Genomic DNA, 23130 nt, shown 5'->3' on the forward strand with positions numbered 1-23130 from the left:
GTTTTCTTGTCAGAACTTGAATGAAACCAAAATATTGATGAAATCTGTAGCAATTTATTTATTTCAAATAAACAAAGAGTTCCTAAATTACGTGTAGCATCCAGCCACAACTGCCAAAAATTGTGTAATTTTAATCTTTTAAAGTGAAGTTATGCTAACTTCAGCTTGGGTTTAAGACTGATATCCATTAATCTCTGAGAGGCCCAACCGTCTTTTTAGGCCATTGAAAGTGACCATAAAGAAGCCGATTTTGTTGAAAAGAGACTTACCATATTTTATGCATGTTACCATCAGTAAACTAGCCTTTAGGCAAACAAGAAAACACCAAAGCTACTCTCACCTATTAACAAGGAAAGAGACAATGACTTGAGGTATGAAAAACTGACCTACTTTCATTGATTACAAATATATTAAAGATAATATAGTGTACAATTCTTTCTCTAGTCACAAATAAAACAAAGAACAAAACATACTACATCATTTTCATAAATCAGAAACTCCTTTGTATTTTGAAGAAGTTGCCATCCCTACATATATTACTAGGACTATAAAACTACTCCACTATGCACGCATGTAAAGTTATACCCACTACAATTCCAAGGCAAATATGCTAGGGATTCCCAAAAGGGGGCACTGCATTAGCTGACAGGAAAATCTAGGAAGAGTTAAGTGGCTGCCCTGCAATGTCAGTTTATGGAAGGAACTTTAATAGCAAATGCAAAATATGAAAACCATCAAACTGTGAGCATGGCAGGAAATAGGGCCACACAACCCTTTGGGGTTTGCCACTCAAAGCACATGTCCAAGAAACAATGGAAATTGAATTATGAAACCAAAATTTTAAATAGACAAACAACCTTAAGAAGACATACTTGTTACACAAGAAACACTACAATGAAGTGGACAAGAGATTGCTAGCAGTAACTAAATATGTGAGAATGCAATAACAAAATGTGAGCGTAAATAGATTTTGATCATGGTCCTACTTCCAAAGTTTAGACATGAGCAGTGCCTTCGGTGAACTTTGGATCCTCACATCTATATTGGCCATCAGGTCCAATTCCAAAACCTTTTGGATCGGCAAACACATTTTCGAGCAGCTGGCTCCGAGAAGGAAGGGGGCTTTCATCTGCAAACTCAACAGAATCCTCGACCACCTCATCTATCTTCTTATCTATGGCCTTTAACTCTGCTTCACTGGCCAGACTGTTCTCAATTAGATACTTCTTCAGGGCTGTGATAGGATCTCTTGCAGCATAGTGAGCCTTCTCAGCTGCCAAAGAAGAACCAAGAAATTGAAAAAGGTTACATTTATAAACTCTTAAGATCCAAAATAACAACAGAAGTTAAATGCACAATTTCCCTCTACACCACTAATTCACTTGGACATGCTTTTAACGTAACATACAAAGTGAAAAAACAAAAAACAAAGTAACCGCTTCAACTTTAAGCCAAGATTACAGCCACGGTAAAAGACACATGCATGCAGGCTGTTCTAGTTTTACCATTAAAAATTGTAATGTAATAATAGCTCAATCAAAACAACCTAATTCAGGAAACAGAATCATAAAGTAAAAAGCCTATGACTACAATTAACTAATGAAATCATAAAAATAATAGACTAACAAAGGCAAGATAACGAAATGCTTACCAGGGTCACGAAGCTCATCAGGGTCAGCCAAAGAGTGTCCTCTAAACCTATATGTCTCGCATTCCACCAATGTTGGACCTTCTCCTCTCCTAGCCCTGCCAATGGCCTCCTTGGCCACTTCCCTCACCTTCAAAACATCCATCCCATCGACATGAATACCGGGCATCCCAAAAGCCGGTCCTTTCTTATAAATCTGAGGATCAGAAGTAGCCCTCAAATGCGACATCCCTATAGCCCACAAATTATTCTCAACGACAAACACAATGGGCAGCTTCCACAACGCGGCCATATTCAAACACTCAAAGAACTGCCCATTATTACAAGTCCCATCTCCGAAAAACGCCAACGTGACATGATCACAATCCGCTTCCTTCAGAACCTCCCTCTTATACTTGGAGGTGAAAGCCGCCCCCGTGGCAACGGGGATCCCTTCACCGATAAATGCAAACCCACCAAGCAAATTGTGTTCGCTCGAAAACATATGCATCGACCCACCTTGGCCGCGGCAGCAGCCGGTGGTCTTGCCGAAGAGTTCGCTCATGACGGCACGTGCAGGGACGCCTTTGCTTAAGGCGTGCACGTGATCACGGTAAGTGCTTACGACAGAGTCTTCCTTCTTTAAGTGCTTAATGAAACCAGTCGAAACGGCTTCTTGGCCGTTGTAAAGATGAACAAAGCCAAACATTTTGCCCCTGTAATACATCTGAGCACACATATCTTCAAATGCTCTTCCTAATACCATATCTTCGTACAATACCAATCCTTCTTCTTTAGTAATTAACTGGAAAAAAAATCGAAATTGAATAAAAATCGAGATTTGTTATGAAACAAATTAACAGAAAAAAAGGAGAAAAATGGGGTTACCAGATTGGGGGCGAATTTGGATTTCTTTTCCTTGACGACATCGGAGACGGCGACGACGGTCCCCGATCGACGGTGGAGATTCAATTTGGAAGAAGAATTAAGGCGGAGTTTGCGGGAGGATCCGAAGAAAGGTGAGGTGGCGCTGGGGATATTGAAGGGCTTGTCGTGAGATCTGGGGGAAGTGGTGTTGAGAGGGAAAGGCTGGGTGGTGAACTTGCCTGCGGAGAAAGCGCTAGACATTGTTCTATCCCTTTCTACTTTTCGGCTTCCTTTTGGTTTCTGATGGGGAGTGTTAGCGGGGGAGGAGGAAAGCAGGGAAAATGGGAGGTGAAGGAGGGAATGAAAGATAGAGGGGGAAAGATATAAAAGAGAGGAAGGGGGGGAAGGAAAGAAAGAAAAATGGGGGGCGGAAGAAACGAGGGAAAGGGCGTGGGAATAATCGCCTGGCAGGGAGCGTCGGGAGGAATTGATGAAGTGGAAAAGAAAGGGAGAGCCACCAAACATAACGACACACTTGAACACACACATGCGACTTTGTAAAGTCAGTTGGGAAGACATTTAAATTTGTGATTCTTGTTGCTCCCTTTGCATTTTATTGACGGTTCATAAGGTATGTGTTTCTTGTCAATATATTTTTTTATAATTAAAATAAATAAAATTTAATTTTAATTTTTAAATAAAAAATTATATTAATTAATAAACCAAATACTCTAGTATCTTGTCAACATTTGATAATACCTTAATCTATTTTTATAAAACGATGTCGTTGTCTCTTAACTGACATCACATGTAGTTAATACATAGGTTCGAGTTAAGGTTGGGATTGTTTTTATTTGAGATCATTTAATTTAAAGAGTTGTAATAGTAGAAAGCCATACAAACAGTAATTGATAAGAGCTCAATTTTTTGGTTTGATTCAGACAAGAAAAGAGGACCCTTTGTAATAGAATCCAACATCAAATGGTCTTAAGATCAATTGCATGTATAAAATACACAAACTCATTTTTTAGATTGGTTCTATACATAAATTGACTGCAATTTCTCAATTTGTTTGCTCAAAAAAAGGAAAAGGCAAAAGCAAAACACGTGGAAAAGTTGGGCATCGTTGAGCAATTATTATTAATCTATTTGGTTCCTAGCATCCCGCCAAGTTTCATGTTTTGCCTATATGGGCTTCTAACTTGACAAGGCCATAGGTACAATCCTCCAACCAACCCGGCATTTAGTTAGTGGCTAAGGTTAACGTGCTCTTCAATCAAAATTCTTCAAACTTTGTATAAAAGAAATATCTCTGCTTTAACGCCAAAAGGGTCCATAGCTCAGTGGTAGAGCATTTGACTGCAGATCAAGAGGTCACCGGTTCGAACCCGGTTGGGCCCTTTCCTCTAAGTCCATTGTTTTTCACTTGTTTCATCTTGCGACATGTGTACAAACTTGTTTTATTGAAATAACATGAAGCAAGAAACTATCTTACTGACGGTCCAGTGATCAATATTATATTTCTATGGAAACTTATTCCAACATTTCACAAACTAATTAGTACTATATATTTAATGCATTGTGCAGGGGGGGAGGGGTCATACAAGGGAAGATTTGTCCAGGACAAGTATTACTTTGATTTAATTTTAAACTTAATCTTAATGAAATGATCTTTCCATGATACATGTACAAAATTTTTCATATTTACAAAATAATTTGCAATTACAACAATCTTCATCTTTGATACAAATAAATAAATAAAAAAAAAACGAGGGTTACATATGCCAATTATCTTGGATTTAATTATCGCAAATTTTCCAACAGCTACTGGGTACAGCATCAGAGGAAGTTCATCTCGAGTATCGTTAGAATATACATATATGCCAATTATCCTATCGTTTGCTTGTTTTCTCCTTACCTGCTAATGAAAAAAAATACTCCCTCAATGCTATAAACGAGATAGAACGATACCTAGCAAATCAAGTTAGCAGTAACTGAACTCACCGAATATACTTGATTTTAGTGGGAATCTGAGAGATGATGATCCCTTTAACTTTAGCTCCCTGAGTTGCTTGCTTTTACTTGGTTTTTCTATTGCACCAAGATGACTGCTGCTTTCTCCTGCTAAAAGTTCACTCCTTTTCTTCACTTTTTCATGATAAATAGCCGGAGGTGCAAGCTTCAACTGAGGCAAAATCTCTATCTGGGCTAATCTCTGGTCTTTTTGAAGGTTACTTAAGATTTCAAACTGCAAAATCCAAATTGAGTATGGTTAATACAATTGCCCGACAAAGGCAGCAAACAGCTACAATAAGAAGAATATAGAGTTACCCGTGATATTTGCTGAAGGCCATGAGAATTATCTAGTGCATCACTTTCATGAGGGTATAATGTTGATCCTTGTGCTGGTAGGGTTCTTGAGGGCAATGTACTAACTAAGCTATTTTCTGTAAGAGCAGATTTATTTCTAGACTTCTGAGTATTCTTCTTAGGCAAACAAACAGGGCATCCAGAAGAGAAGCCCCTAGTTGATGCCTCATTTTCCAGAAGCTCACATTGAAGATGAGTTGCGTGACCACAATTGAAAACTCGAACTCGAAAGCTAGAAGAATTCTTGGTAAGAATGCTGTTGCATATACAACACAGTAAACTTCGGGGGGCGTATCCATGAGAAGCTCCCTTTTTCAGTAAGCTCATGGTGTAGAACGTGTCATCCTCTATCAAAGATTTGGCAGTATCCTGAAATTAAAAAAAGAAGCAACAACTAAAATTAACATAAAAAAAATTCACCCAAAATATTAACATTAGAATTACTCAGAGCAAATTATTACCAAAAAGAAGAGTACGACTAAGTTGCTACCAAATCCAACTTAAAAGGGAAGGTGAGGAACGGTAATTTCAGTGAAGTAATGACATTTCAGAAATAAAGCCTTGCCGCATATATTGTCGCCTAATTATGTATATCTGTGTAGCATCTACAACATGCCAACAGAATCATGGTTTTTGTTTCATTTTAGATGCACCCAATTCTAGATTATAGCATCTGCTGTGAGAAACAATTCGAAGCTTTGAGATGTGGCCTCTGAGTAAAGGTTCCTGAGTTACTTCAGGCCATGAACTGGAACACGTTGGGAGAATTACAGTTACAAACTGAAATTCACACATATGTAAGCAAATTTATAGTCATCAAGGACTATTTGTATGGCCCAGTAATGCACTATCCTATTTCCAGGGACAAATTGTAGCATGTGGTGCAAGTTAATGGTAGACTCGTGCTTCATGGTATATATGTATATATTTATATATATATATATATATATGTATATATTTATATATATATATATATATGTATATATTTATATATATATTAAAAAAAAGATAAAGATGAAATAAGACTTCTAGTGAATTCAATTACAAGAATATAAACTATCTTGATATTCAAAATACAGGAACATACCAGAATTCTTCTTTCAAAGCCATAAGTTCCCAGCATTCCCAATATTGTAAGCTTAAAATCTCCAAATTCTTGGCTACCATTATCAGATAGGAGTTTGGACATAATAGTTGGAAGTCGAACATATCCTATCATTCCCTCAACAATCTCTTTGATGAACTGAGAGAACAATTTCCTCAATATATGGCTACCTTTGTGAGATTTTGGGATCCTCCACTTGATTATGCAGTCCTCTTCCTCTTGAGAACCCAATGATTCAACCAGCATTCCCACATGATTTTCCTTCTCAGATACCCTTTCTTCACAGTACGAACCCATCAAAGGTTCGCAAAATCTGCATTGAAAATCAGACGATGGTAAGCATATGAAAGACAAACATGCCCGCACATTTAGAGATTATAGCGGTTTTTCACCCTTCCTCTTTTTCCTGTCTTTTCCGCAAACACCTCATGTACCTTACTTTACTTTCTTCTTTATTATAGATTTAAAGTCTCTCTCTCTTCAACTTTAAAAATTTGAAGGTATTTTACCATAGAAGTGCTCTTTATATCACATATAACAGAATCTCCAGTTAACTAGCTGACTGTATTAACTTTCAAAAAATAAAAAAACTAGATGACTGTATCTACTCTGCTATCATGTTTTGTGCCAAATAATGAGTTTCGAATTTATATAAGGCAAATGGGGAAAAATGATGCATTTTCAGTTGTCTAAAGTAAATTACTAGTTTTACACAACTCCTACATAAATACTTAACAGAACAGAAACAACATAAAAAAGAAGGCTTAAATTTTGGAGACAAGCAAATCAATCAATATGTTGAACTTACGAGTCAAGTAATCTAAACCAAAGCATCTCAGACTCTTCTGGATTCAAACGAGGGGTATTCCGCTGGCACAATTCAATACAGGCACGCAATGCATTGCATATATCATTCACCTATTTGATATAACATCAGAAATAACATCAAGGTGTCCGGTCATCCAACAAAAATGACATAAAAGATCTTAACTATTCCATAATCCAGGAGATATATACTACAAACCTCCTTCATTTTTAAAACAGAATTGAAATGCTGCATGCTGGCAGATCCACCTAAAGAAACTTTAGAGACACCACTTCCGACAGCAGTATCAAGTTGTGTAAATTTATCATTAAGGCCAGAAAGTGTAAGTAAAAGAGCACTACCAACATCACCAACCCTTTCTAATAAAAATGCCGCCCCATCTATTATTCCATATTCCTGGCAAAGGCGTAGACAATGTTCAACTCGATAGCTATCAAAAGTTTCCAAGAACTTGAGAACTGAATCCCGTTCAAACTGACATAATAACTGCAAAAGGAAAATCAGAGATGGCATGATCAAGAAAAGTGGCCAACCTAAATTATTAGAACAATCATTTTAACTCAGTACTCAATTTCCTTTCCTGTTATTTTTCTTCAACCTGAAAACTTAAAGTTAACAAAGGATAAAATAAAAAGAAAATTGAATAATACTACAAATAATGGAAGCTGTACAATGTGACTTAAAGCCGTGCATTTCTATCGGAGAGCAGGACAGGTGGGCAGTTGTATGCTATGAAAAGAGCGGTGCAATACCTAGGTACTCACCTCCAAATAAAGCTCAATCATGTCATCAGTTACATTAAGAGGATTACTTCGCAGGAACTTAGGGAAATTGGAGATTCTTTCCAAGTATGCTTCAAGCTCTTCTGACTGATCTTTCCCCCTTCTTCCACTAAAGACATCCACAATCTCTTCTTCTCTTAAATAAGAGAAGTTGAGGGTGCCAGATAAGTGAACCTCAATGACTGTCTTTAAGTAAAGAAAAAGGCTTTTTGGATGAGAGTTAAGTTCAGATAATATATGCGAACTCTCATCATTGAAATGGTCAATAACTAAGAAGAATGTCCCCTCTCTGCAAAAGATCATAAAAGCATAAGATTGACAAGGGAATAAATGATTTCTAAAACAGCTGAAATAATCTTTTTAAAGATGAAAACAAAGAACAGAGACAATTCTGAAATTTATACAAGCATTACCTGCTTAAATTAACCAGCACTGGAATTCGAGAGATGACTGCTGATCGAAAAGTAGCATGACCTCCACCACTCAGCTGCATTAATGTATTGTTGATAAAAACGAAGGCATGAATCGGCTCCTCCACATCTTTCATATAGCTATCGAGAGCAGCAAGATACTGACGTCTGATGGCATGAATTAAGCCACAAACCTAAGCATGACAAAACAAAGCTTATTGTAAGGAAGACCTGAAGAGAAAAAATCTAAAGCATCACATCATGCTTACAGTGAGAAATTCAAGAAATTAGCAAGGTAAAGATACCTGGCAAAAGTGTGCATTCTCACATAGCTGCAACACATAAGATTGATCCCAATCGCTCTCTGGCACTACTTCTAAAAGTGCGAGTAATTGCATCTCTCTTCTTTTGGATGTTTCAGTACTAATGGTGGAAACACTTTGTGGAATATTATTTTCTAAAGTCAAGTATTCCAAAATCTGATTTAGAACAATTTTTGAGATTTTAGCTCTTCCACATGCAACATAGTATGCAATGAACTCAAACAGATAGCCCATGTCCTTTTTTGAAGGCCATGCGTCTATTGATTCAGTATCATCATTGCTTGGAAGCCCATCTGTTCGAGAGACATTCTTATCAAGAACATGAACCAGAGCATCAACAGTTTTCTGAACCAAAATAGTATCAGATTCAGCCATCAAATCATTTTCCTTTCTAGCTTCCACATTTGCATTGCCAGACTCAGAAAAAGAGGAGTCGGGTTTGGGGGATTTGTCTTCTATGAAAGCACATTTGAGAACATCTAAAGTAGCCTCAGTATCTAACTCTAAGAGATAATACAGGTTAAGGTATGCCCCTCCAAAAGCCAAAGTTGAAGCTGATTTTCGATCCTGGCCATCAGAAACCTCCAACAAAAATTGCAGAAGTTCTGTCCTAAGAGACGACAAGCGTGAGGGTGGAAGAGTACCTTGTCCTGCAGATAGAGAATTGGCATGTTTCAGTAGTGCAAATGATCAGCCTCAACCATTGCGAAACCAAGGGCTACACATTAACATGGCACTAAATAATATTAACAAGGGAAATCGTTCAGAAATATGTCAGGCCCTACATGTACTAGTTTGGAAATGCAAAATCCCTAGAAGTACAAGTTTAATGTTACTATAAAATAAAAGTTAGTATAAGATGTCATTTTCAGTAAGCCAGCGCGTTCGATAGCATTTCAAGTGTGTGTTAATGAAGCAAGTAGCAATTAGAATAACAAATTCCACATTAATAACTGATCAATTAACTTTCTCTGAATCACCCCAGCTTCAAATCAGGAAAGACTTTTTTTTTTTTTTGGAGTGTCAAAAGATAACAAAATGCACCTTTTGACTACTTCAATAGAACAACTCATACCTGGTGGAAAAGCAAGACCTGTAAAGCAGTACTTCAAGTAAACAAGCATCCTGTATCTGATAAGATGAACAAGTTTTAGTACTGATAGAAAGCTAATAATATGAAGACCAAAAGAAAAAACAATACGAACTATATAATATGCTATTAGAAAATTACGATTAATCTAAACAAAATGGAAAATAAATTTTTCCAGTAAACAATGCAATTCTTGGTTCCACAAATCTTGTAAGAAGACCTCACTTGCAAAGAACAACATATAGAATACTATGAAAAGAAAATATTTTATAAACTTGTAAACTAACATAAAGTATGAGAAGCTACTCCAATATATCTTGTTGGTTCTATGTTATTTAGGCAACTGAACATGCAAGACAAAGCCAGAAATATCAGATTAAACCTCATGGTCTACACCACTACCTTCATATCATTTAAGCCCTCCAAATGTTATAAAAAAATCCAAAAGTGATTAAAACAAATTTACCCACATGTGTTAGTCTCTTCTGATTAACATATAATTGTCTCATCTGTTTTGATTCAAGCTTGCTAAAATGAAGTAAGGTACAAGCCACCTTAGTACCTTGGCAATTGGACTGCTCACATGGACCATAGTGATTTAATAGGTTTAAGAATAAAACATGGTCCAAGGAATAAAAAATGAAACGTAACTAAGTTATGTAGCTGGTATGTTTCCAGAACAAAATAGAATCTATCCTGTAACTAAACAAAAATCTTCTTGAATTCCATCAAGTAAAAAACCCCCCTGCACCTGAACATGCAGAGAGTGTGGGTGTTCTGTTTTTAGATGTTCGGGAGAATTACAGTGGGAGGATTATCCTTGGGATTGTGGTTTGATGACAATGGAAAAATGGGATGTTATGGCTGTTCCTGTGACTGTTGGTTAATCAGACTCATTGAGTAGCAAGACAAGGAAACAGTCCAACCGGTTGTGTTTCTTACTCTTCTCTTTCCTTTGACCTTTCTTTTGTGGGATTCAGATATTGTACAGTGATGGTTGGAAGTGGGGTTGATAGGTGTGATTCTTGTATAGATGAATAGGGTAATATACTAGTTTTTTGCAGGCCAGGTTCTGTCAACTGTTTCCAGTCAGTGTCATCTTTTCCTGGGTTTCAGTGACTTGTATATTCAGGGGTCTCCCCTGATTTTGAATTGAAATGAAACTAATATTCAAAAAAAAAAAACCCCCGCACCCTCTTAATCAACATGTCTGACCATCTAACTTACCCCAGGCCAGAAGCACTTTCTCTTTGACTATTTCGTAAAACTACCAACAACTCCTCCAAAGGTGCCTTGAAATCATCTAATCCTTTGTTGAAAAGATACACTAGAGCACCATACAAACCATGCTCCCGACATAAAATGACAACCTACAATATAGATAAGGAAAAGTAGTGAAAATTTTGTGATAAAAATTGGAAAAAAAAAAGACAACAAGAAAGCAACCAAAAAGACATGTAGATGATATATATTAACCTGATTGAAGTCCAAGGAAGAAATGTCCATGTGAAGAACACACTGTTCCACTCGCTGCAACCATCCTTTGCTGCTGTAATGCTCTACCAGTGCTTGCATGATCTTTCCAACAAAGCGAAAGCATAATTACAATGTATTTATAAGATGAAGAGTATAGCTACATACTTTAACACTATATGGTACCTCAGGAGGTAAACATCCAAGCATGTCCTTCAATATGTACGGCTCCAAAAGCTCTAAAAATGTTTCTAGAACATAAAAGCAAATTATTCAGAGATTAAAAAATTGTGTCTAATGAGTGCTAAACAAGGCAGTCATCAATGGATAAATTGTGTTATGCACATCTTCACAGGCTACAAAACTATGGATAGCACAAATTGGATGGAGGAATATCACTTAACTAAAATGTCACAACTACAAATAACCATGAGAAAAAGAGCCATTACATTGATTCAGGATATAATTCACTAACAAATCAAATACCAAAACAATGAATAAATAATATGTAAGACAAGAGTTACTTCATCAACAAATAAAGCCAACTGAGCACCACTATCTTTAATATCTTCTCAAGTAGTCTTGCTTTGCCCTTAAAATGCTTATAAGGTTTTTCAGTGACAGTCTGCCCCGAAAATATGCAAGTAAACATCAATTTTAGTCACTCTTTGCATTCAGAATTTTCAGCAAAAAAGGCGTTCAGAAAGAATATGCATATTTATGATATTCAAAAACTTTTTCCAATGATGGTAACTGATAAGAATTCACTCCAGCTTGAATCTATTGGATGTGCAATGATCATCACAAACAGGGCCAAGTTATCAGGTATCAGGCATGACATGCTTTTGTTAAATTTGATTATAACAATTTAACAGAAAGATAATTATTCTACATCACTAAATCTCTGACTTGGCAATGTAGCTCAACTTAAATATTGAACAGCAAATACAGAATATAGAAGTAATTACTGAAGGCATGGAATGAGCTGTTTATAATACCTCTTTGCTGAATAGCCATGAATTTGGAGAAAATTTCATCAAAAAGAATGTCAGTCCTCTTGATATGGACACAAAATTCAACGGCAACACCACCAACACGGGTGAATTGCTCTTTTATTTCAGAGTGCACAGAACCGTTTCTACTTTCAGGGTCATCTGGCTGCTCCTTTTTACCAATTTGGTTGCAAAATGCCACTGAAATATAGGAGAACACTTCATCTACATATGACAAAAGCAACTCCACAAGATAGGGCATTATGGCCTCCTGCACCAAATCCAGGTTTCTTGGAAGGTCAATAACACCATGGGCTTGGCCATCATAAAGTGTCATTGCCATGTTCAAAGCTCCCATCCAGTCACCTGCTTTCCGTAGAACCTGAATCCTTTCCTTCCATGGAAGAAGTCGGCATACAGCAAGATGCATAGGTCCTAGTATATATATGGAAGCTCCTCTCACAGTCACACAATTATGATAAGCTTTTTCAGGGTTTCCAAAGATATTAATGAAGTGAGTATGATATGCAACAAGATCATCTCCTCCAGAACCATCAACAGCGAAACTTGTTTGGTGAATCACAGTTCCATCCCTAGCAAACAAATAGAGCTGTCCTGTCACTGTAAGAACCACCATCATCTGTACAAGCATGAAAGCCTCCATTAGCAAATTGTTTTAATGATGGAACAAACAGAAGCACAATAAAATCAAGAAGAAGCTTAAGTGCCTATGGAATTAAAGAAACAAAACCATGCATACCTGATCATCCAACCAAGTGACACCTATGGCTGAACTGTCAAGAGACCATTTCCCATATACTTTCAGGTCTGATTTGACCAACTTTGCAACCTGAACTTTCCGATCCCATGCAAGAGCAAGCAGTGAAACTCTTTCTGCTGTTTCTGATTGTGTATTTTCTGCAACATATTCATATCTCAGAAAGCTGTCAATGTGAAACTTAACAATCTCACACACTCTATACCTGATGAAGAGCCACGAGGCTGTGTCATACATGTCCATGCAGTGTAAGGCATGGAACCCTCCCGCACACCATCTGGCCTAGAAAGTTGTGCATAGACTTCTAATGTTGGAGTAAGCCTTACCTATAGGTGAAAAAATAGTGGCTTCAGAAAATTGTGTACAAGAACTGTCCACAAAAATAAAAATGTAATCCTAAACACAAAAGATACATGGAATTTGTGCAATCATCCAGACTTCATACCACCAGAGCAGTTTGATAGGTGACAAATATGACCACACCTTCTTCAACCAGAGAAGAGCCTTCGGCAAAGAGTTTCCAACCTGCATCTCCCCCAACTACACCTCCCATCTTGCTACCAATACTGCTTGTAGCATTCCCTTGAGAGGTCATCAAAGTGCTCCCACATGAATCATCAAAAAGAAGGGGTGAAGCTGACAAGACAGTGCCCGTTCTTTGTCCATCAAGAAGACACTATTTCAATCAATATTAGAACATATCAATCTAACAAGTACTACACTGTTGACAATTGAATATCAGTTTAGAATAAGCAGATAACTTAATCCCCCATGCAAATAGACTTATTTCAATGTAGTAACATTTTACCTGCGTTTTGATCGAGAACCTATTAAGCAAGGGAACAACTGAGAAAGCATGTAAGAGGACCAGGCCTTTACTATCACCTGTAACTGCTTTAAATTGGCGAGTAACTTGAGAATCCTGCCCCAGAAATAATGTATGTATCACCGGTGCAGTATGTTCTCCAGTAATAACTTTTGCAGCTGATGCCCTCTGAACATCCCAAACTGTAACATGACCATCACCATAGCCAGCTAAGAGCAGGTCTCCTAGCTGATTGAAGCACAAGGACGTTAAAGGGGCAAGGAACCGATCCCCTTGCAAACCAAGTATCACCATCTAGAATACATATCACATAATTAAACAGCAAAGTTAACTCACACAAATTCAATTACAAATGAAAAATCAAATTCAAGAAAGTTTGTTAAATGTATGCATATTGAAGCTTCAAAGTTCATCATACAAATTCCTCAACTGCAGTAGAAGTTAACATGGATAACTACAATAAAATGGTTCACCACCGTAAATCGCAAGCGAACAAAACAAGAAAGAAAAGAAGATTACTAACACATGTGAAGGCCTGTCTTAACAAGCCTCTGATTTCAAGTATGTTTCTGTAAATCTGGTCAAGCAGCTGCATCATGTCTTTTAGTCATAATGCACCAACAAGATACTATAAGATTCCATCTTTCTAATTTCAATCCATCAAACCAGTAATTTAAACTAAATTTTATTGTTTTGTGCATCAGAATGCAAAGTCATAAGAATATTTTCCTAATAACCAAACTTGTCTTTAACCAAAAAGGAGCAAAAGTCAACAACTATAAAAAGACATAATTCCAAAGAGAAGCAATCAAAGAGAAAAATTAAAGAGATAGAGCAATTGAAGCACCTTAGGATCCATGTTGTCAGCATGATGAGCAGAGTATTTACTTGGCACTAGGATTATGACTCCTTTAGTCATTCCCACTGCAATAAAATTCAAATGGACTGCCAAAACTTGAGGGGAGCCATGATCACGCCTGAATGCCTGTGATGTAAGAGTCCGAGTGATTGCATTGTTAGCCTCAACATCAAAGTATCCCAATGTGGTTGAACCCCTCCTAACACCCTCAAGCCGCATTGGTTGGGCAGCTGCACCCTCCTCCCAATGCAAACCAGTAGAAGCCTGCTTCATCTCAAGCTCTTCAGCAAATTCAAGTGGCTTCATTGTGGCACGTGAATCCTTTTCTGCCCTTTTCCTAATTCTCTCACTCTCTAATTGCTCCAATCTCTCCTCTACAAGCTCCGAAATATCACTTATTGAACTTGCATCATCACCACCCCCAATATCAGCACCATCACCAACACCTGCCTCACCATCTTCACGACTACCCGTATCATTTGTTAAATTCTCCCTTTCCACATCCACCATCACCAAGTCCTTATCTATACTTCTCTCCTGATCAACCCCGGTCAAAGATGAAACACTCTTTTTATCCGAATCATTCTCATCAAGAACCATAGAAGTCTCATCAACAAAAACAGATTGAATTTCTTTATCAAAAACTTCCACTGAACCCGAAATTGTAACTTCTTCAGTTAAGTTCTCATCAAAATCAAGCTTAGAACAGGCATCCACTTGTTCAATTACTTTATCCGTTTCACTTTCCTTATCTTTATTATCAACAACATTACCATTTTCATGGGTATCAGCAGACTGAAAATCGCCCATTTTATTATTATCATTAGAATCGTCAATTTCTAATTTTTCACCTGAAACGCTTGATTCCGAACTAACCCCAATTGATTCCCCATTCAATGAGCTTACCTCATGATCATCACTATCTATAACCTTCTGGAGAACCCCACCGCTTCCCGCTCGTCTCGACTTGATCGCCGCCGCATGCGGGGTTGGAAGCGACCTCGACGCCGCCGCAGCCGCAGCGAGTGCCGCTCCGGGTTTCGCATTGGATCTCACTCCGCCAAACAGCGTCGGCAACTGTTTTGAGGAAGAAGACGATGACGAAACCCTCCATATCGGATCCCCAGTCCGCGAGAAGGGGCTAGGTTTCGAGGATTCCGCTGGTCCTTGCGAAACCGCGTCGCTTCCCTTCAGAGATTCCGCAAAGTCTTGCGGAACGGTCTTCGACCGAGGAAGGTGGTTAGTGGAGTAGGGGCGAATGGAAGGAGGAGAAGAGGGTGAGGAGGATGACGTCGAAGAATCGGAGTCGTTGAGGATTTCATCGATGGTGCGGCGAGGGATGATAGAGTTGGAATCGTCCTCGGAATCGGAGCAGACGTGTGAGTCAAGTAACGAGTCAATGTCAAGTTCCATTTAGCGGAAGCGTTCTCGTTGTCAATTAAAGTTCACCGTTAATTCTTAGAAATATCATCTCCGGTGGTGAAAGCGAGCAACATAAGTTCATAGTCAGAACTTAGAAGAGTTTAGGCGGTGACAGATCACTGATTCTTTTCAGAAAATTTCAATCTGATAAGAATTACACATTTTCTTAAAACCATAATTTTTTTTCACTGCTTTGTAAATAAATAAATAAAGTTTCCTCAATATCGAAGTAGGTATGATACTTTTTAAAGTCTGATATTATACTTTCAAAAATATTATATGAAATTCAATTAATGACAATAATAATTTTATCTATGAAAGTCAAATTTTAATATGTTAAAATCATCTATTCCTTTTATTGTCAAAAATATTTTTATTCATTAAAGCAAAAACAACTACCAATAATAACAATAATAATAATAATAATAATAATAATTCTTTAATAACTAAGATAATTAAATAAACCTCATTATGAAATTGGACTCCCTTAATTGAACAAATTATCTAATTAGATTATAATATAATATTATTAACTTGTTAAATTATAATATTTACTTAGATTACAATATCTAATAGAATTAAACTTATAAATATATATTTCATTCACCTTTGTAACAATATACACAATTCCTAATACAAGATTGCTATTTGTATAATAATGAAATTGTATTTGTTGTTATAAAAGTGAATAAATATGTATTTATATACAAGATTAATCTTATTTATAATTTAACTTTAATTAAATATTATAATTTTACTAGCTAATAATATTAAAGTATATATTTTGTACAATTACCTTAACTTATCCATCAATAAATTTTGATTAAATAATCTTCCGTGTTACCAAAATATTGAGTTTGAGTTTAATAAACACAAACAAACACCGAAGCTAAAGTGGTACAAAATGAAAAATACCTTTATGTACGTACTCCAGTTCCGTTTATCCGTTAATGCGGTTGCGTGGTCCAGAACTGACTCCAAGCTCTCAAAACCTTGTAAGCCGGTGCAAAACCGAGAAGGCCGAGGCCAACGTCGCACGCCTTACCTTAGCCATCCTCTGCTTGCCATGTGGATTGTACGGCCACCAACTCTTGAGTCTTTTCACGGTAGAAATGAAACGGTGCAGTGCAGGGGGTGGAACTTCACTTCCAGACTTGGGTGCCAAAATTCACTGCAGCTTGGCAGAGGGTTCATCATTCATCATTCTATTCAGTGACAGCTCGGAAGTTTGAAGCAGAAATGTAGCAAGTTAGAGTGAATAGTTCTCCCTGTTTTAGAAGACTGTTCGCTACAAGATGTATGTAACATGTTTCTCACCATTTCTCTGCTCAATCGTCATGTTTTCTAGCGCATTGTGCAGTATTTTCTCGATGCTCCTCTAAGCTATGTAGAGCTTCAATTCCATGGTTACATGATAGAGACATAGATGTCCTGATCATAGAAGAAATTCAAATAGTTTAAACCTCAATTCTTAGAGTCTAAATTCTGGTAGATTGCGGAATTAATGTCCAAATTCACATGTTTATTGGTTGAGGAATGAAAAAATTATCAGAAAAGAAAAAATTATTTGTGGATTATTTTAACTGCCAAATCAAAGACCAACAGGAATATATAATTAACAAATCAAACACAATCGGTAAAAAAACTCAAAGTTCAAAATTAAAATTGTTTGATTTGATAAATCAAAGACAAAGTACAAAAATATCACTTGAAAGTGCGTAAAGGAGGAACTCCACATTTTCGTAAAACTTGATCTGAATCGTATGCGCACAAAACAATTTTCTTTTTTAACTTTCAATAAACCCATAATGTATGTATTTATATAAAACACTAATATATTTTATACCTAAATAATGTGAAATAGAAACTTGATAAGATACTACTGTGCATCTAACACCAATTTTTTATTGATCGGTGTGTGTGGAGTTTGAAGAGAGCAAAATTCACCAAAACTAATTCTCCTCAAGGCCAGTGGCCATCGTGTCATGAGAATCGCTCCACGTTATGACCAGTAGAAGGATGCCTTGGATACAGATGTTACGGTTGAGGTACTAGTTTTTTTAGTACTATCTTTCATGCTGAAACATCAAAATATCATCTTCTTCTAGTAGGTTTCTATTTCAGCAATATTCCCGTGATTCGTTAGATAATTGCACATACCCTTTGAAATGCTATATAGGTTAAAGTTAGAGATAGAACCGAGAAAGTCCGCTTCTTCCACTGCTACAAACGAGGAGTTGATCGGGTGTTCGTGCATCACCCTACCTTTCTTGAAAAGGTTAGTCCTTGTGGATCAGAATCTTTTCATTTCACTTCATTAACAATATATTTTGATCAGTCAGAACTCAGAAGATGTACTTCCATAATATGAATGCATTTCAAGTATGGGGGAAAACCGGATCCACAATCTATGCCCAATTGCTGGGAAGGATTATGAAGACAACCAACTTAGGACTTAGGTTCAGCTTGTTATTTCAGGTCGGAACCTTCGCCTACCTCCCGATTGAGTGTGCTAGTCTCTCTACATAGCTTGAGAGAATTGCATGGTCAAGCTTCTAAAATCCTGGCAACGTATCTCTTTTATTCAGTACTTAATCAAAAGATTTATGTGTGTAATATTGTCAACCACTTCGTTGCTTTCTCTGTTACCACTTTCTGGTATTAATACTTAATACTCAAAGTTGCTAAGTTATGGATTTCAGGCAGCTCTGGAAGCACCGAGGATTCTGAACCTCAGCAGCAGTTAAACATTTCTCAGGGCCAAACGGTAAGGACTAAGGACTAAAACATTTACATGATTCTCACAACCGGAGGTTCTGCTACAAAAAAAAAAATTGCTGATGTTCAGATCTTCCAGCTTGCAGATGAAGATGTTGTTTTCATTGCCAATGACTGGCCTATACTGCCCTCATTCCGTGCTACCTGAAAACAATGTATTAACCAAGAGGAATATATAAAAGTGCTAAGGTGAGATAGATTAAGAATTTAAGAATTCTAGTCGCAGTAAGAACAATGGAAGAAGAGCACACAATTGTATATAAACCAACAGTGTATATATATAACCTACAAAATACCTAGATATAATAACTTTGTCTTTGTTTTCAACTCACCTCAACGAACATAGAAGTAAACCAATATACTTAGTTGCTCAGAGGTTACTAACACTATGTTGTTCTTGAAATATTAAAAAATGATGACGTGAGGCTAAGTTAGTGTGCTATCTCTAACAGAGACAACATACATTGTGCTTTATGGCTAGGTTGCTTTTTGCATTCACAACATTGCTTATCAAGGAAGATTCGCATTTGCTGACTTCTCACTTCTCAATCTCCCAGATGAATACAAAAGCTGATTTGATTTTGTTGATACACTCGATCAGCTTCACATAATGGAATTCCTACTGTTAAACACGAAGTTTGATCAATCTACTCTGCAGGTATGTTAAACCTGTCAAGGGAAGGAAAATCAAATGGATGAAAGCTGGCATAATAGAGTCTGACAAGCTCTTAACTGTTAGCCCATACTATGCTCAAGAACTTGTTTCTGGCATAGACAAAGGAGTAGAATTGGATAACATTCTTCGGAAGACAGGCATCATTGGAATCGTGAATGGCATGGATGTCCAAGAATGGAACCCGTCGACTGACAAATAAATAGCTGTCAAATATGATGCTTCAACTGTAAGAAGTTACGAACTTGAATTGGCCAATCATAATTATCATTGCACCAGGATTTACTCATATACGACACTCTCAGGTTATGGCAGCAAAGCCTCTTATGAAGGAAGCCCTCCAAGCCGAAGTGGGTAGGCCACAAGAGCAGAAAGGTTCGGCCATACCTGTAGAAGCCATTCCCCCATTCATTAGAGAAAACGTTCAGATAATAGTCCTTGTAAGTATCCCAATGGAAATGTTTTTTCCCCACCTGTGTTAATCCATGTTCATAAAATGAGATGAATTTCCCTAAAATCAATGCCAACTAAATTTCTCCCAGGAGACTGGCAAAAAACGAATGGAGAAGCAGATTGAACAGCTGGAAATATTGTATCCTGACAAGGCTAGAGGTGTAGCAAAATTCAATGTTCCCTTGGCTCATATGATTATAGCAGGAGCAGACTTTATTTTAGTTCCCAGCAGATTTGAACCTTGTGGTCCTATTCAGCTGCATGCTATGCGTTATGGAACGGTATCGTGTCAACCAAAAACTCGTCAGATGGATTAACTCGTCGTTAATAATGTTCATACTTAATATTTTCAAAAAAAATAAAATAAAATCATGTTCATACTTATTACCTAACGTTTCCTCTTTTCTTGTCCATTTGCTATTATTTTCTTTTTCTTTTCTCTTCAATAGGTACCCATCGTTGCATCAACTGGTGGGTTGGTCGACACAGTCCAAAGAGGGTTTCACAGGATTTCAAATGGGAGCCTTCAACGTTGAGGTAATAACATAACCCTGCCCAGTAGTTCATTAAAAACAGCATGAGTCATAGTCTCCTATAAAGTATGTACGTGTTGCTTGACCCCCCAGGATCGAAATAATAACTTGCCTTGACTAATTGTAATTAATGTCTCAATGGCACATAGACCCGCTAAGAAATGGGAGGGGGTGCTGCTGAGTCTAGGCGGCCCTGGTGGTGAAGCTGGAATTGATGGGGAGAAGATTGCTTCTCTAGCCAAGGAAAACGTTGCCACTCCATGATAGACGCTACTGCACCTCTAAATTAGCTCAGCAGACTTTCGCATGTAGAAACAGTAAATTTGGTAATTACACCGAAACACATTTGAGTTTTGCTCAATGTAACTAATTGAATCAACATTTTAACTTGGCCAAGTTAAACAATTGGTTAGCATCATTTATTTTTTGACTGAATCCATTCCTGGCTCACCACATAGGCCGAGGTTATAAAAGCATAGCAATGATATTTACACTTCCATGTTAAAATAAAGACCAAAGATATCCAGAAAGCATCAGGGTATCTCATTCAAGAATATCCAGTAAACAAGCCCCGGATACACCGTCTCATACTCGCAAGAACATATAATAAGAGATTCGGTTGATGTTCTTAATAGAAAATGGCTAAATCTACCAGGGAATACATATGGCAAAAAGTAAAATGAAAACTGCTTAAATTCAAGAAACACGCAGCAAAATACAAGACAAAGCAATCTTCAAGAACCAATTTCAGCAAACAAATAAGAACAGAACTCAGAACCCACGGGTAATGACAGGAATGTAAAATAGCAACCCATTGGATCAGATCCTGAGATGTCATCAATGGCAAAATATGTAACTGCTGAAAACAACAAAAACCAAATGCATGCATTGCAGTGGAATAACATCAAATCAACACTCTAACAAATGACAAAAATTGGTCTAGGAAGACATATATATATATAGAAAGATTCTAACATTGCTCAAAAAGGAACAGCTACTCAGTGTCACTTCATTTAAGAATACATGTACCTCTAATCAACAGACAAATACCAATACCAATACAATAAAACTCAAACAGTAACTGCTGTTATAGCTTAACGCACTAAACCAGTAATCAACCAAATCACTCGCTGAAAGGAGCTCCTAATCAAACAAACTGAATCCCATATCATCATCACTCTCTTCTTCTGGTTCCTCCTGCAAAATTTCCCAAAAAATCAAATATCAAAATAAATAATGCAAGGAAAAAACGAAAATAAGGAAATCCCAATTCTATTCGAAGTCTCACCTTCTTCTTTTCCTCAGCAGGAGGTGGAGCAGCAGCACCACCTCCGCCACCACCAGCAGCGGGTGGAGCTACAGAAACTGCAGCACCACCACCACCAGCTCCCACATTGGCTATGAGATCCTCAAGGTTGCGCTTCTCAGCAAGCTTGGCAAACAAGTTTGGCCAATAAGATTCAACCGACAAATTTGCAGCTTTAATTATTGCTGCAATCTTGTCAGCCTATTAGCAATAGTTAAAGAAACAGATAAATCAATCTTCCCGAACATATAGTAATCTCGTTCTTTCAACAACAATAATAAAGATTTTTAATTTCATTTTCATTCCATAATGGTACCAGCTAAGTTTGAACGAAATTAGAATTACAAATCGTAAAACCCTAAATGCATAAAGGATACGGTGACCGAGATGTCATCATCAATAAGAATCATAGCAGCGTAAGAGCAAGCAAGTTCCGAAATCGACATCGTTTCAAACTACTAACATAAAAGGAAAAAAAAATTAAACCCAATCCATATAAAGATTTACGATAATCACCAGATAATAAAAGAAAAGACAGAAAGGCAGAGAGTTACCTGAGAGAAGAAATACGAGACTGATGGTTCACAGCAAGCTGTGCAGCGCCGCTCTGAAGCAAGGATTTCTAGGGTTTTCCCTTCGGCTTTGTGAAAAAGGGTTTTAAAGAAAAAGTGAGAATTGGGCTCCCTGGATTTCTGAGGCCCATTGGACAAACTGGCCCGTATTTCAAATTCAGCCTCAGTTGTTAGAAAACGATAATGCATTTTCCCGGAAATAGGAGAACGAGAACTCTATCTTCTCAATTTGTTGTGTTACAATTACATTTCATTTTTAGTTTTTGTACATTGAAAAATAATTTGTTAATTTTTATATTTTAACATTGTAACAAAATAATATTTTCTTAAATATTTTCATAAACTTTGACACTGATGAATTTACATATAGAATAAAATGATTATGAGGAAAATTTTATTTTAATTTAATTTTATAGACCCATATTATATTTCAAAAAACAAAAATGGACTGAAAAATGTGAAAATTTATATTTTGGCCCGGAATCACAAAAAATTTTTTTTTAATTTCTGTGCAGTAGCCTTTTGGAACACTTTCAGAAGATAACTTGATTTGCAAAATATTTTGATTGGCGTCGAACTTATCTGGCATGCATAACACCAGGAATTCTAATAGCCATGGCTTTCTAGTTGTTTTCCTTTTCTCTTTTTGGAAGATGACGAAGAGCAAAACTTATTTGGGAGAGTAGAGAATATGAGGACTTGATTTGGTTCTGGATAGGTAACTAGGAAATTTCCTGAAATCTTGAGTGAATAATGGTCTTGAAGGATATAGGAAGAGAGACATAAGCAGCTGAATGTTCACGTGGTTCTGTCTTGCAATTCATCATCACGAAATTAGTGGTGCTTGAGAATGTATGTTTGTTCGAGCACATCAATGGCTATTCCTTCTTGAGGACCAACCCAGAATGGACCCAATTCAATTTGGGAATGAGTTTTAATTAGAAGACAGAACCCTCTGGCCTTCCACCAAATTCACCAGTATTTCTTTCTTTGTTGTTTGAACTTTTAAGACAAATTCGGGTGAAGAGCAAGAAAATTTTTCTAGAGAGAGATCTTAAAAAAAGT

General features: G+C 37.1%; 3 protein-coding genes, 1 non-coding gene and 1 pseudogene across 6 annotated transcripts; 2 read left to right on the forward strand and 3 right to left on the reverse strand.

Annotated features, from left to right (window-relative positions):
- On the reverse strand, positions 749 to 3021 carry LOC18613891 (pyruvate dehydrogenase E1 component subunit alpha-3, chloroplastic). Its single transcript, XM_018114124.1, has 3 exons — positions 2516 to 3021; positions 1652 to 2432; positions 749 to 1273 (listed from the first exon to the last, which is right to left on the reverse strand). Exons 1-3 carry the CDS (start codon positions 3017 to 3019, stop codon positions 996 to 998), a joined length of 1563 nt encoding a protein of 520 aa, XP_017969613.1. The 5' UTR covers positions 3020 to 3021; the 3' UTR covers positions 749 to 995.
- Positions 3824 to 3895, forward strand: TRNAC-GCA. Its single transcript has one exon. It is a non-coding gene; the product is annotated as a tRNA-Cys (tRNA).
- LOC18613892 (vacuolar protein sorting-associated protein 8 homolog) lies at positions 4123 to 15871 on the reverse strand. Of its 2 annotated transcripts, none has more exons than XM_018129713.1 (19): positions 14317 to 15871; positions 13452 to 13763; positions 13089 to 13319; positions 12849 to 12969; positions 12626 to 12783; positions 11872 to 12505; positions 11060 to 11124; positions 10877 to 10978; positions 10628 to 10770; positions 9386 to 9441; positions 8293 to 8960; positions 7991 to 8181; positions 7560 to 7866; positions 6994 to 7281; positions 6778 to 6887; positions 5952 to 6282; positions 4826 to 5233; positions 4499 to 4742; positions 4123 to 4412 (listed from the first exon to the last, which is right to left on the reverse strand). In XM_018129713.1, exons 1-19 carry the CDS (start codon positions 15739 to 15741, stop codon positions 4387 to 4389), a joined length of 5820 nt encoding a protein of 1939 aa, XP_017985202.1. In that variant the 5' UTR covers positions 15742 to 15871; the 3' UTR covers positions 4123 to 4386. The 2 variants fall into 2 exon arrangements, with proteins under 2 accessions (XP_017985202.1, XP_017985195.1); XM_018129706.1 differs by having other exon boundaries at positions 4123 to 4415.
- Positions 16701 to 21256, forward strand: LOC18613893 (annotated as a pseudogene).
- On the reverse strand, positions 21126 to 22304 carry LOC18613894 (60S acidic ribosomal protein P1). 2 transcript variants are annotated; one of them, XM_007051372.2, is made up of 4 exons: positions 22048 to 22304; positions 21871 to 21948; positions 21476 to 21694; positions 21126 to 21384 (listed from the first exon to the last, which is right to left on the reverse strand). In XM_007051372.2, exons 1-4 carry the CDS (start codon positions 22252 to 22254, stop codon positions 21331 to 21333), a joined length of 558 nt encoding a protein of 185 aa, XP_007051434.2. In that variant the 5' UTR covers positions 22255 to 22304; the 3' UTR covers positions 21126 to 21330. The 2 variants fall into 2 exon arrangements, with proteins under 2 accessions (XP_007051434.2, XP_017969800.1); XM_018114311.1 differs by having other exon boundaries at positions 21871 to 21951; positions 22048 to 22133.

The sequence above is a fragment of the Theobroma cacao genome, chromosome 1 (genome assembly GCF_000208745.1).
Source record: "Theobroma cacao cultivar B97-61/B2 chromosome 1, Criollo_cocoa_genome_V2, whole genome shotgun sequence".
NCBI classification, from domain to species: Eukaryota; Viridiplantae; Streptophyta; class Magnoliopsida; order Malvales; family Malvaceae; genus Theobroma; species Theobroma cacao.